Source organism: Marmota monax, unplaced genomic scaffold, assembly GCF_021218885.2.
Source record: "Marmota monax isolate L192 unplaced genomic scaffold, Marmota_monax_Labrador192_F-V1.1 WCK01_AAM20220418_F8-fsc00015, whole genome shotgun sequence".
Classification (NCBI taxonomy): domain Eukaryota; kingdom Metazoa; phylum Chordata; class Mammalia; order Rodentia; family Sciuridae; genus Marmota; species Marmota monax.
Genome location: NW_026692194.1, coordinates 18,372,608 through 18,385,417, shown reverse-complemented (window position 1 = coordinate 18,385,417; position 12,810 = coordinate 18,372,608). Strand labels below are relative to the sequence as shown.

Below are 12,810 nucleotides of genomic sequence, written 5' to 3'. Positions count from 1 at the left end.
ATTGAACCATATCCTCAGCCCTTTTTTTTTTTTTTTTTTTTAAATTTTTATTTATTTTTATTGTTTAATTTTCGGCAGACACAACATCTTTGTGTGTATGTGGTGCTGAGGATCGAACCTGGGCCGCACGCATACCAGGCGAGCGCGCTACCGCTTGAGCCACATCCCCAGCCCATCCTCAGCCCTTTTTAAAAAAATATTTTATTTAGAGACAGGGTCTCACTGAGTTGCTTAGGGCCTTGCTAAGTTACTGAGGCTAGCTTTGAACTAATGATCCTCCTGCCTCAGCCTCCTGAGCTGCTGGGATTATAGGTGTGAGCAACTGTGCTGGGCTTTATACATAATTTTTATTTATTTATTTATTTATTTTTCTTTCTTTTTTCTTTTTCTTTTATTGGTTGTTCAAAACATTACAAAGCTCTTGACATATCATATTTCATACATTTGATTCAAGTGGGTTTTGAATTCCCAATTTTACCCCAAATACAGATTGCAGAATCACGTTGGTTACACATCCACATTTTTACATGATGCCCTATTAGTAACTGTTGTATTCTGCTACCTTTCCTATCCTCTACTATCTCCCCTCCCCTCCCCTCCCATCTTCTCTCTCTACCCCATCTACTGTAATTCATTTCTCTCCATGTTTATTTTCCCATTCCCCTCACAACCTCTTATATGTAATTTTGTATAACAATGAGGATCTCCCTCCATTACCATGCAATTTCCCTTTTCTCTCCCTTTCCCTCCCACCTCATGGATCTGTTTAATGTTAATCTTTTCTTCCTGCTCTTCCTCCCTGCTCTGTTCTTAGTTGCTCTCATTATATCAAAGAAGACATTTGGTATTTGTTTTTTAGGGATTGGCTAGCTTCACTAAGCATAATCTGCTCTAGTGCCATCCATTTCCCTGCAAATTCCATGATTTTGTCATTTTTTATTGCTGTATAATACTCCATTGTGTATAAATGCCACATTTTTTTTATCCATTCATCTATTGAAGGGCATCTGGGTTGGTTGCACAGTCTAGCGATTGTGAATTGTGCTGCTATAAACATCGTTGTAGCAGTATCCCTGTAGTACACTCTTTTAAGGTCTTCAGGGAATAGTCCGAGAAGGGCAATAGCTGGGTCAAATGGTGGTTCCATTCCCAGCTTTCCCAGGAATCTCCATACTGCTTTCCAAATTGGCCGCACCAGTTTGCAGTCCCACCAGCAATGTACAAGAGTACCCTTTTCCCCACATCCTCTCCAGCACTTGTTGTTGTTTGACTTCATAATGGCTGCCAATCTTACTGGAGTGAGATGGTATCTTAGGGTGGTTTTGATTTGCATTTCTCTGACTGCTAGTGATGGTGAGCATTTTTTCATGTACTTGTTGATTGATTGTATGTCCTCCTCTGAGAAGTGTCTGTTCAGGTCTTTGGCCCATTTGTTGATTGGGTTATTTGTTTTCTTATTGTTTAATTTTTTGAGTTCTTTGTATACTCTGGATATTAGGGCTCTATCTGAAGTGTGAGGAGTAAAAATTTGTTCCCATGATGTAGGCTCCCTATTTACCTCTCTTATTGTTTCTCTTGCTGAGAAAAAACTTTTCAGTTTAAGTAAGTCCCATTTGTTGATTCTTGTTATTAACTTTTGTGCTATGGGTGTCCTATTAAGGAATTTGGAGCCCGACCCCACAATATGTAGATCGGAGCCAACTTTTTCTTCTATCAGACGTAGAGTCTCTGATTTGATATCTAGCTCCTTGATCCACTTTGAGTTAACTTTTGTGCATGGCGAGAGGAGGGGATTCAGTTTCATTTTGTTGCATATGGATTTCCAGTTTTCCCAACACCATTTGTTGAAGATGCTATCCTTCCTCCATTGCATGCTTTTAGCCCCTTTATCAAATATAAGATAGTTGTAGCTTTGTGGATTAGTCTCTGTGTCCTCTATTCTGTACCATTGGTCCACCCGCCTGTTTTGGTACCAGTACCATGCTGTTTTTGTTACTATTGCTCTGTAATATAGTTTTAAATCCGGTATCGCTATACCACCTGATTCACACTTCCTGCTTAGAATTGTTTTTGCTATTCTGGGTCTTTTATTTTTCCATATGAATTTCATGATTGCTTTATCTATTTCTACAAGAAATGCCATTGGGATTTTGATTTGCATTGCATTAAACCTATAGAGAACTTTTGGTAATATCGCCATTTTGATGATGTTAGTTCTGCCTATCCATGAACAGGGTATATTTTTCCATCTTCTAAGATCTTCTTCTACTTCTCTTTTTAGGGTTTTGTAGTTTTCATTGTATAAATCCTTCACCTCTTTTGTTAGGTTGATTCCCAAGTATTTTATTTTTTTTGAGGATATTGTGAATGGAGTGTTTTTCCTCATTTCCGTTTCAGAAGTTTTGTCGCTGATATACAGAAATGCCTTTGATTTATGCGTGTTGATTTTATATCCTGCCACTTTGCTGAATTCATTTATTAGTTCTAGTAGTTTTTTTGTAGACCCTTTTGGGTCTGCTAGGTATAGAATCATGTCACCTGCAAATAGTGATAATTTAAGTTCTTCCTTTCCTATTTTTATGCCTTTAATTTCTTTCATCTGTCTAATTGCTCTGGCCAGTGTTTCGAGAACTATATTGAATAGAAGTGGTGATAGAGGGCATCCCTGTCTTGTTCCAGATTTTAGGGGAATGCCTTCAATTTTTCTCCATTGAGAATGATGCTAGCCTGAGGCTTAGCATAGATAGCTTTTACTATGTCGAGGTAAGTTCCTGTTATTCCTAGTTTTTCTAATGTTTTGAACATAAAGGGATGCTGTACTTTGTCGAATGCTTTTTCTGCGTCTATTGAGATGATCATATGGTTCTTATCTTTAAGTCTATTGATGTGGTGAATAACATTTATTGATTTCCGTATATTGAACCATCCTTGCATCTCAGGGATGAATCCTACTTGATCATGGTGCACAATTTTTTTGATGTGCCTTTGTATCGGATTCGCCAGAATTTTATTGAGGATTTTTGCATCTAGGTTCATCAGAGATATTGGTCTGTAGTTTTCTTTCTTTGAGGTGTCTTTGTCTGGTTTCAGAATCAGGGTGATGTTGGCCTCATAGAATGAATTTGGCAGAGCTCCCTCTTTTTCTATTTCCTGAAATAGCTTGAAAAGTATTGGTATTAATTCTTCCTTAAAGGTTTTGTAAAACTCCGCTGTATACCCATCCGGTCCTGGGCTTTTCTTGGTTGGAAGTCTTTTGATTGCTTCTTCTATTTCATCTATTGATATTGGTCTGTTTAAGTTGTGAGTATCCTCCTCACTCAGTCTGGGCAAATCATATGACTTAAGGAATTTATCGATGTCTTCACTATCTTCTATTTTATTGGAATATAGGTTTTCAAAATAATTTCTAATTGTCTTCTGTATTTCTGTAGCGTCTGTTGTGATATTGCCTTTTTCATCCCGTATGTTAGTAATTTGAGTTCTCTCTCTTCTTCTCTTCGTTAGCATGGCTAAGGGTCTGTCGATCTTATTTATTTTTTCAAAGAACCAACTTTTAGTTTTGTTAATTTTTTCAATAGTTTCTTTTGTTTCAATTTCGTTGATTTCCGCTCTGATTTTAATTATTTCTTGCCTTCTGCTACATTTGCTGTTGTTTTGCTCTTCCTTTTCTAGGGCTTTGAGATGAAGTGTGAGCTCATTTATTTGTTGGTTTTTCCTTTTTTTGAGGAATGACCTCCAGGCGATGAATTTCCCTCTTAAAACTGCTTTCATTGTGTCCCATAGATTCCGATATGTTGTGTCTGTATTTTCATTTATCTCTAAGAATTTTTTGATTTCCTCCTTTATGTCTTCTGTAACCCATTGATCATTCAGTAACATATTGTTCATTTTCCATGTGATGTAGGATTTTTCCTTCCTTCTTTTATCATTGATTTCCAGTTTCATTCCATTATGATCAGATAAAATGCATGGGATTATCTCCACCCCTGTATATTTACTGAGGGTTGCCCTATGGCATAATATATGGTCTATTTTTGAGAAGGATCCATGTGCTGCTGAGAAAAAAGTATATCCACTTGATGATGGTTGATATATTCTATATATGTCAGTTAAGTCTAGGTTGTTGATTGTGATATTGAGTTCTATAGTTTCTTTATTCAACTTTTGTTTGGAGGATCTGTCAAATGGTGAGAGAGGTGTGTTGAAGTCACCCATAATTATTGTGTTGTGGTCTATTTGATTCTTGAACTTGAGGAGAATTTGTTTTATGAACGTCTCAGCACCATTATTTGGTGCATAAATATTGATAATTGTTATGTCTTGTTGGTGAATGGTTCCTTTTAACAGTATATAATGTCCTCCTTTATCCCTTTTGATTAACTTAGTCTTGAAGTCGATTTTATTCAATATGAGGATGGCCACCCCTGCTTGCTTCTGAGGGCCATGTGTGTGGTATGATTTTTCCCAACCTTTCACCTTCAGCCTGTGTATGTCTTTTGCAATCAGATGTGTCTCCTGGAGGCAGCATATTGTTGGATTTGTTTTTTTAATCCATGTTACCAGCCTATGTCGCTTTATTGGAGAGTTTAAGCCATTAACGTTTAGAGTTACTATTGATATATGGTTTGTACTTCCAGCCATGTTTGATTGTTTATCTTCTTTTTTTTTTTAATTTAATTTAGTTTGTTTCTCCATGGTTAGCTTTCCCCCGCCCTCTGTTTTTATAGAGGCACTTCCCACTGACGGTTTTGGTTATTGTTTTTCATTTCTTCCTCGTGTAGTGTTTTGCTCAAGATGCTTTGCAATGCTGGTTTTCTGGCTGCAAATTCTTTTAGCTTTTGTTTATCATGAAAGATTTTTATTTCGTTGTCGTACCTGAAGCTTAATTTTGCTGGATACAGAATTCTTGGTTGGCATCCATTGTCTTTCAGTGTTTGAAATACGTTGTTCCAGGATCTTCTCGCTTTCAGCGTCTGTGATGAAAAATCCGTTGTTAACCTTATTGGTTTACCCCTGAATGTAATCTGCCTCCTTTCTCTTGTAGCTTTTAATATTTTCTCTTTGTTCTGTATATTGGATATCTTCATAACAATGTGTCTTGGCGTTGGTCTACTGTGATTTTGTGTGCTTGGTGTCCTGTATGCATCTAAAATTTGTATATCCATTTCCTTTTTTATTTCTGGAAAGTTTTCTGTAATTATTTCATTCAGCAGGCTACTCATTCCCTTGGTTTGAATCTCTGTACCTTCTTCTATCCCGATGACTCGTAAGTTTGGTTTTTTTATGTTATCCCATAACTCTTGGATGTTTCCTCTCGTGATTTTTAACCAGCCTTTCTGAGTTGGCTAGGCTCTTTTCAAGATGATATATTTTGTCTTCATTATCTGACATTCTGGCTTCTACTTGCTCCACTCTGTTAGTGATACTCTCAGTTGAGTTTTTAATTTGGTTTATTGTTTCCTTCATTTCTAGAATTATTGTTTGATTTTTTTTAATAATCTCTATCTCCTGATAAAGTTGCTTAACTTCTTCTTTTATCTGTTTATGTAATTCATTTTCAAAGTGTTCTTTCACTGTTTGGATTTGCTGTCTCGTATCCTCTTTAAGGTTCCATTCCATCTGTCTAAGGTATTCCTTGAGTTCTTTATATGACCATTTTTCTGCTGACTCTAGGTCCTCCTGAATATTTAGGCTGTCCTTCATTGTTTGTACCCCTTTTCTTCCTTGCTTTTTTATGCTGCTCATGTTACTTCTTGTTCTGTTTGCTGAGTTACTGTTTACTCTTATAAATTTATTTGATGCTTGGGAGGAAAGATATTAGAAGGGAAGGGAAGAAGTCACTAATGAGAATGAGAGTAGGCAGGTAGAATTCAAGGAAGGGGGAATAAGAAAATTGAAAAGAAATGAAAAGACAAAAGAAACAAAAAGAAAACACACACAATAAAGTTAGAAAATAAAGAAAGAAAGAAAAGAAAAAAAAATTTTTTTACAAAAATAATAATGATAATAAAAATAATGAAAATTAAAATTAAAAAAATTATAATAATAATAAAAAAATTAAAAAAAATTAGAAACATTAAAAAAAGTTAAAGAACAACAACAAAAAAAATTGAAAATGAAAGAAAAAAAAAGAAAAAGAAAAAAAATGATGATAATAATAATAATAAATGCAGTCATAGAGTTCGATTAATTTCTCTTCCAGTAGGTGGAGCTGTGCCCACTGGGTCAAGCTTCTCCTCTCACTAGGTGGGAACCAATCACTGTGTAGCAGCTCTTCCTCACAGACTGGGCTGGTCTCCAATCCTGAGTGCCTAGGGCCTTCTCTTGTGTTTCCTCAAGCCAGGCCGCGCTTACCTGTGACGCTCACCACAATACTGGCTACACGCCATGTTTGCTGCTCCTGGGAGCCCTGTTGCGCTGGTTTCAATGCAGTTATCTGCTTCGCCCGTGATGTCAGTTCTCTGCCACGGTGGTATCACATGCAAATGGTGACCGTTCGCTCCCTTTGCCGGGTGACCAATTCAACGGGTGGGTCCTGACTGTCTCTCCCAATCCCCGTTTCAATCCTGTGGCCACTGCCTATGAAGGCTTGGTTGGTTTTTACCTCTGAAAGTTCCTAAGGGCCAACCAGTTATTTCAGCGGGATTGTTAGTGCTGAGTCACGAGAAGCAGGCGAACCAGAGCTTGAATGCAGCCGATCCGGGCTCGGTGTGTGTGTTCTGAGGGGCCCAGACTGTACACCCCAGGTCCACGTCAGCTCAGCATTGCCTAGTGATCCTGAGCAAACAGCATTTATACAATTTACAGCTCCCTATGCCCGCTCAGTTGAAGAGGTCAGAGACTTGATCTCTCCCCGCCCGCTGCCATGTTAGATCTCCTCAATGATATTCATGTTGCCCTTACAGCTTCCTGACATAAGCAAGTTCTTGGGATTATACAAACTGCTGCTTCTGTTTCCAGTCCAGATTTCTAGAAATTAAACCCTGCCGCCGTCGCCTCTTCCCCGGGGCCACGCTCAGGGGCGCCGCGCTCGTCCGTGACCGTAGCTGCGCCGCCGACCGGTGCCCAGCCCCTGGGGCCCAAGCGGCTGCCGCCGCGGCTTTCTGGCTCCCTCCTCTGAAGCACGGGTCCCCTCGCAGGGGGATGTGGAACTACCCCAGAGCAGGCTCTGCCCGAGGGTGCAGCGGCGAACAGGCGACCCAGGCGCTCAAGGCTGCGGTCCAGCCTTTGGAGGACAGGGCTCGGCACGCAGCCCAGTTCCAACCTCTAGGTGCGGCTGCCGGACAATGTAGACATAGCCATCAAGACAGCTAGCAGAGAGCAAATGGCGGCTCCCGCGGAGTGGATTTTCAGCACAGAAACCGCAGCCCAGCCAACAATCCCAATCCACAAACTCTCCCTGTATAAAAAATATTCAAAAAAAAAAAAAAAAAAGAAAAAAGGCAGGGCGCACTGAGCTTTCTTTGCCTAGGGTACTTACAATCCACTGCTGATTACACATTCACCTTCTCTGCCCGGAGCGAAGCGAAAGAGGAAGCAGATGGGAGCAAAGCGCCCGCGGCTCTTGGCGGCAAAGCGTCCGGGTGCCAAGCGTCTCTTTTTCGATCTCTTTGTTCTTCCTGCTGCTTGGCAAAGTGGTCCGCTACAGATTAACGGTGAAAGGAGCTCTTACATGCTGTGCGAAATCTCGATTAAAGCCGCTGCTCTGAGCACCACGCTCAGCACTTCAGCAACCCCCGTGCGCAGCGGCCATCTTCTCCTATACATAATTTTTTAATGATAGATTACATTTACAACCAGTTGGTCCACCTTTTGGATGCATTAGAAACAAAGCAATAGTCAGCATAGAAAATTGGCAGATAATAAAGGAAAGATGTATGGGATTGTGGCTTTAATGTAGGTTGCGTTGCAATTCTCCTAAGAATTTGTTCTTTTCCTTTTATAAATAGAATCTTAAAATTATTGAGCCATATTAATTGTACAAATTAAGGGTTTCACTTTAGATAATTTATTCTATTTTTCTTATCAGTCATAGTGGTTTCATTACAAAGTATTTTCATTCGTTTGTTCCTAAAGTGGTGTAGCTGTGCTTGCTAACATGGCTAAAGTACCATAAATAACTTTTAATGAAATGAATTGAAACTTATTTGAATCTATAAAATTCAGAATGGATTTATGTCAAGTTACATATTTTTGATCAATAGTATAGTTTCATAGAAATATGCCACTTAACAAATATTACTTTTTCTTCCCAATGGATAGTTGTATTTATATAGATATGACTCTGTGTCTTCTAATCTGTTCCACTGGTCTTCATTTATGGTTTTTGTGCCAATACTGTGCTGTTTTTGTTTCTATAGCTCTGTAGTATAATTTAAAGTCTGGTATTGTGATGCCTTCTGCATCACTTTTCTAAGGATTGCTTTGACTATTCTGGGCCTCTTATTTTTCCAAATGTATGCTTTCCTTTTTCTATTTCACAACTTATTTTTCTATTTCTATGAAGAATGTCATTGGAATTTTTACAGTAATTACATTAAGTTTGTAGAGCACTTTTAGTAGTATGGCCATTTTGACAATATTAATTCTGCCTATCCAAGAACGTGGGATATCTTTCCATCTTCTGAGGTCTTCTTCACTTTCTTTCTTTAGTGTTCTGTAGTTTTCGTTGTAGAGGTATTTCACCTTACTTGTTAGATTCATTCCCAAATATTTTATTTTATTGAGGCTATTGTTAAAGGGATAGCATCCCTGATTTGTCTTTGAGCTGATTTGTCGTTGGTGTATAGGAATGCAACTGATTTATGGGTGTTAATTTTATAACCTGCTACTTTGCTGAATTTATTTATGAGTTCTAGAAACTTTCTGGTGGAGTTTTTTGGGTCTTCTAAATATAGAGTCATGTCATTGGCAAATAGGAATAGTTTGAGTTCTTTTCCTATTCATATCCCTTTAATTTCTTTCCTTTGTCTAATTGTTCTGGCTAGGGATTCCAGGACTATGTTCAATTAGGAGTGGTGAAAGAGGGCATCACTGTCTTGTTCCAGGTTTTAGAAGGAATGCTTCAATTTTTCTCATTTAGAATGATATTGGCCTTGGGTTTAGCATTTGTAGCTTTTAAAATGTTGAGTTATGTTCCTATTATCCCTAGTGTTTCTAGTGTTTTGAGCATGAATGTGTGCTGAATTTTGTCAAATGTTTTTTCTGCATTTATTGAGATAATCATATGATTCTTAAGTCTGTTGATGTGATGAATTATATATATTGATTTCCATATATTGAACCAGCCTTGCATCCCTGGAATGAACCCACTTGATTTTGGTGCCCTATCTTTTTAATATGTTTTTCTATGCAATTTGCCAGCATTTTATTAAGAATTTTTGCATCTATGTTCATCAGAGATATTGGTCTGAAGTTTCTTTCCTTATTGTATAAGTTGTAATGGAGACTTAGTGCTACAGTTACTTACTAAAGACAATCTGCAGATGTTGTTATGGATTCCTAAAGTACAGTATGCCTGATTATACAGAAATATTTACCTTTGATACTTAAAGTAGTTTAGTTGTAAAGTCTATCTAAAGTTGCGGAAAACTATAATTAAATACTTCTGTTCTCATTTGGACTGGAAGTTTAGAATTCACTATGGTCTAACATTATAGAATATGTTTTTTTTTAATCTATTTAGCAATTAAATTAATAAATTCTAATGAATGTGTAATATTTATTTTATTTTCTATGCAGCATCGTTAGTTATTCCTACTGGTAGAACTCTTCCAAGTTTTGCCACAGCAGAACTGGTATGTAGCTTATTTAAAATACTTTTTTTTTGGTACTGGGAGTTAAAACCAGGGGTGCTTTGCCACCAAGTTACCTTCCCAGCCCTTTTTATTTTTTATTTTGAGACAGGGTCTCGCTAAGATGCTGAAGCTGACTTTGAAGTGTGATCCTCCTGCCTCAGCCTTCCAAGTAGCCAGGATTACAGACCTATGCCACAGCACCTGGCTAAAATTGAAAAGATATGCACTATTTTTAGTGAATGGTGGGATAATGTTGGGCATAGATGTAATTCATGATCCTTTAGAGAAAAGATGTGGTAAGAAGTGGGACACATATCATAGAATAGCTTCCATATCATAGAAAAGCTCAGGAGATTCAGAATCAACATTTTCTTACTAGTTTTTCCTGTCTTCCAGTGCAGTTGTTAGCATCTGCCCAAACTGTACTTACAAGGTTAGGAAATTTCTACAGTTACATTGAATGGGGTTTTAATATACCATATAGTGTTATATGCTTGGTGGGCCTTAATGCAGATAATTTCGATGTGTTATTTTTTTCTGATTTTTTTCCCTCCAGAGTTGAGTGACTTTATAGTTCTTCCTTTTATTTAAGTGAAATATTTTGGTCATTTCATACTTTTATGAAATAGTTTCCTACCTCCCTAGGACTTGGAGATAGGAGATAAACATTATTACTTATTCATAGAAAATTGAGTAGTTTTTTAGGTGGAAAGAATGACACATTTTCACTTTTACTTTTCTTCCATGGTACTGATGGCATATAATCCATTAACTATTTTTCATTTTCTTCTAGTCCATGAGCTACCTTTTAAGGTACAAGATTAAATGTGCCACTTATTTCCATTTCTTCATTAAGAACAAACAAAGACTATTCCTTAACTAGATTTTTGGAAAGAATGGCTCTGCTTTTGATAGGAAACCTTTGAAATATCTCGGCTTTTGAGATTAGTGGAAATATCTTTTTTTTCCTTATTAAAGGAATAATATGCTTATATGAAGTAAAACCAAACAAATTTATAAAGTAAAATGTGAAAGAGCCCTGTAGTCTTATACCCCAAAGATAATGGTTTTAATTGTTTGATAAATATTCACTAGACTTATTTAATGAGCTGTACATTACTTTTCAGGGCAAAAAGTAGGATTACATTTGTTACTGTTTTTGTAATTTCCTTCCTTCCATATGCACTTGTATTTCCTCTCTTTCCCTCCCTTCACCCCCTACCCCTGATCTCCCTCCCTCCCTCTTCTTTTAGTAATATAGATGGACTCCTTTTAATGCCAGTAAACATAGATTGGATGTAGTAGATATACCATGGTTCAACTAACCAGCTTTTTGCAGATGGACCTTTAAATTCTTTTCATTTTTAAAAAAATGTATAGCATCCCATTGGTTATAGTTGTATTTATCTGTTGTTTAAGTGACAACTTGGTAGATTCCTAAAAGTAGGATTTCTGGGTCAAAGGTCATATTTTCAATTTTAGAATACATTGCTAAATTGTCTAAAGGGTTGTTCTAGTTTATACTCATATAAACAGTAGCCTAAGGCAACTAGTTTTTCCTCACATCCTCACCAACATAGGGTGCTACTTATCAATCTTTTCTGTGGTGTGTGTGTGTGTGATATTAGGGATAGAATCCAGGGTCTTGCACATGCTAGGCAAGCACTCTACTAGCTGAGCCACATCCCTAGCCTATTTTATCAATTTTTTAAAAATTTCAGATCGGATAGATAAAATATTTCTTTGTCTTGATTTTATTTTTAATTTTAAAACTCTAGGGTTTAATTATTCCAAAAATAAAATTATATACTATTATGAATTATGCATTATCATATCTATTTCAAAATACCATTCATGATCAACTTAGAGACTAAAGCACCCTTATGAATAGCTGTGGTTCTTATATTTGACACCTTAGGAGTCAATGGCCCAGTCAAAGCTAGGCATTGGGTAAGTTTTATGAATTGATGTTCATTCTATTCATTAAGACTTACTGACTTCATAAAGGAAGCTACTGAGGAGAGCTATAGAAAGGGGGAAAAACGTTACTGGCTTCATTGTTAATGACTACATATTCAAAAGCCATTTTATTCAAAGAACTCAGACCTAGTATTAAATGTCGAGTATTGTCAAATTATTATTCTATTGTCTGGAATCAGATTTTTTTCACTCCTTGTGATACCATGGGGAAAGGATATAAATAAAATATATAACTTTCTAATATAAATTTAACTAATATAAATATAAAATATAAATCTAACTTTCTAATATAAATTTCTTCTATCTAGGGCACTTCAAACTCCAGTGCAAACTTTACTTTTCCTGGTTATCCTATTCATGTACCAGCAGGTGTGACACTACAGACTGCATCTGGTGAGATGAATTTCTAAGAATATTTTATTTTTAGTTAGCATTGGTGCTAACTCTGGATATTAAATCTCATATTGTTTAATGAACTATACCAGAAGTTAAAGGAACCTTCAATAAAACCTATTTTAAAAATGGTATTAAGTTGGGCTGGGGTTGTGGCTCAGCGGTAGAGTGCTTGCTTAGCATGTGCGAGGCCCTGGGTTCGATCCTCAGCACCACATAAAAATAAATAAAATAAAGGTATTGTGTTGGCTACAACTAAAAAATAAATATTTAAAAAATGGTATTAAGTTGCAGTTATTGTTGTTATAGACACCATCTACCACAAAGAACACTGTATGATACCTGTCCTATATCTAATTCATTCTGAATTCTCTTTTCCAACCTTGTGTAAGATGCTTTGTATCTATTTTCTCTAATTCAAGTCAATTATCTAAATTTTAGCAAATACAAGCAAAAGGATTTATCTGTGTTCTTGGTAGCTCTAATCAAGGAAAACCAAAGATTAGGTTGATCAACCTTTGCCTCCTTTTGAATTGGAGATTGCATCCCCTGATAGAAAAAACAGCCATAAGTTTGGAGGTTAACCAACCTTTGCATTTCAGTACTATCTTTTGATTTAAAAGAGTATCAGACTTATTCT

General features: G+C 36.8%; 1 protein-coding gene across 2 annotated transcripts in view; it reads left to right on the top strand.

Moving 5' to 3' along the window:
• Nucleotides 1-12,810, top strand: part of Gtf2a1l (general transcription factor IIA subunit 1 like) — a 58,261-nt gene that overhangs the window by 12,927 nt on the left and 32,524 nt on the right. For both annotated transcript variants that reach the window (XM_046424516.1, XM_046424509.1), the window contains 2 exons: nucleotides 9,742-9,797; nucleotides 12,086-12,170. In XM_046424516.1, coding sequence (XP_046280472.1) covers nucleotides 9,742-9,797; nucleotides 12,086-12,170 — 141 coding nt within the window. The remainder of the gene's footprint in view (nucleotides 1-9,741; nucleotides 9,798-12,085; nucleotides 12,171-12,810) is intronic.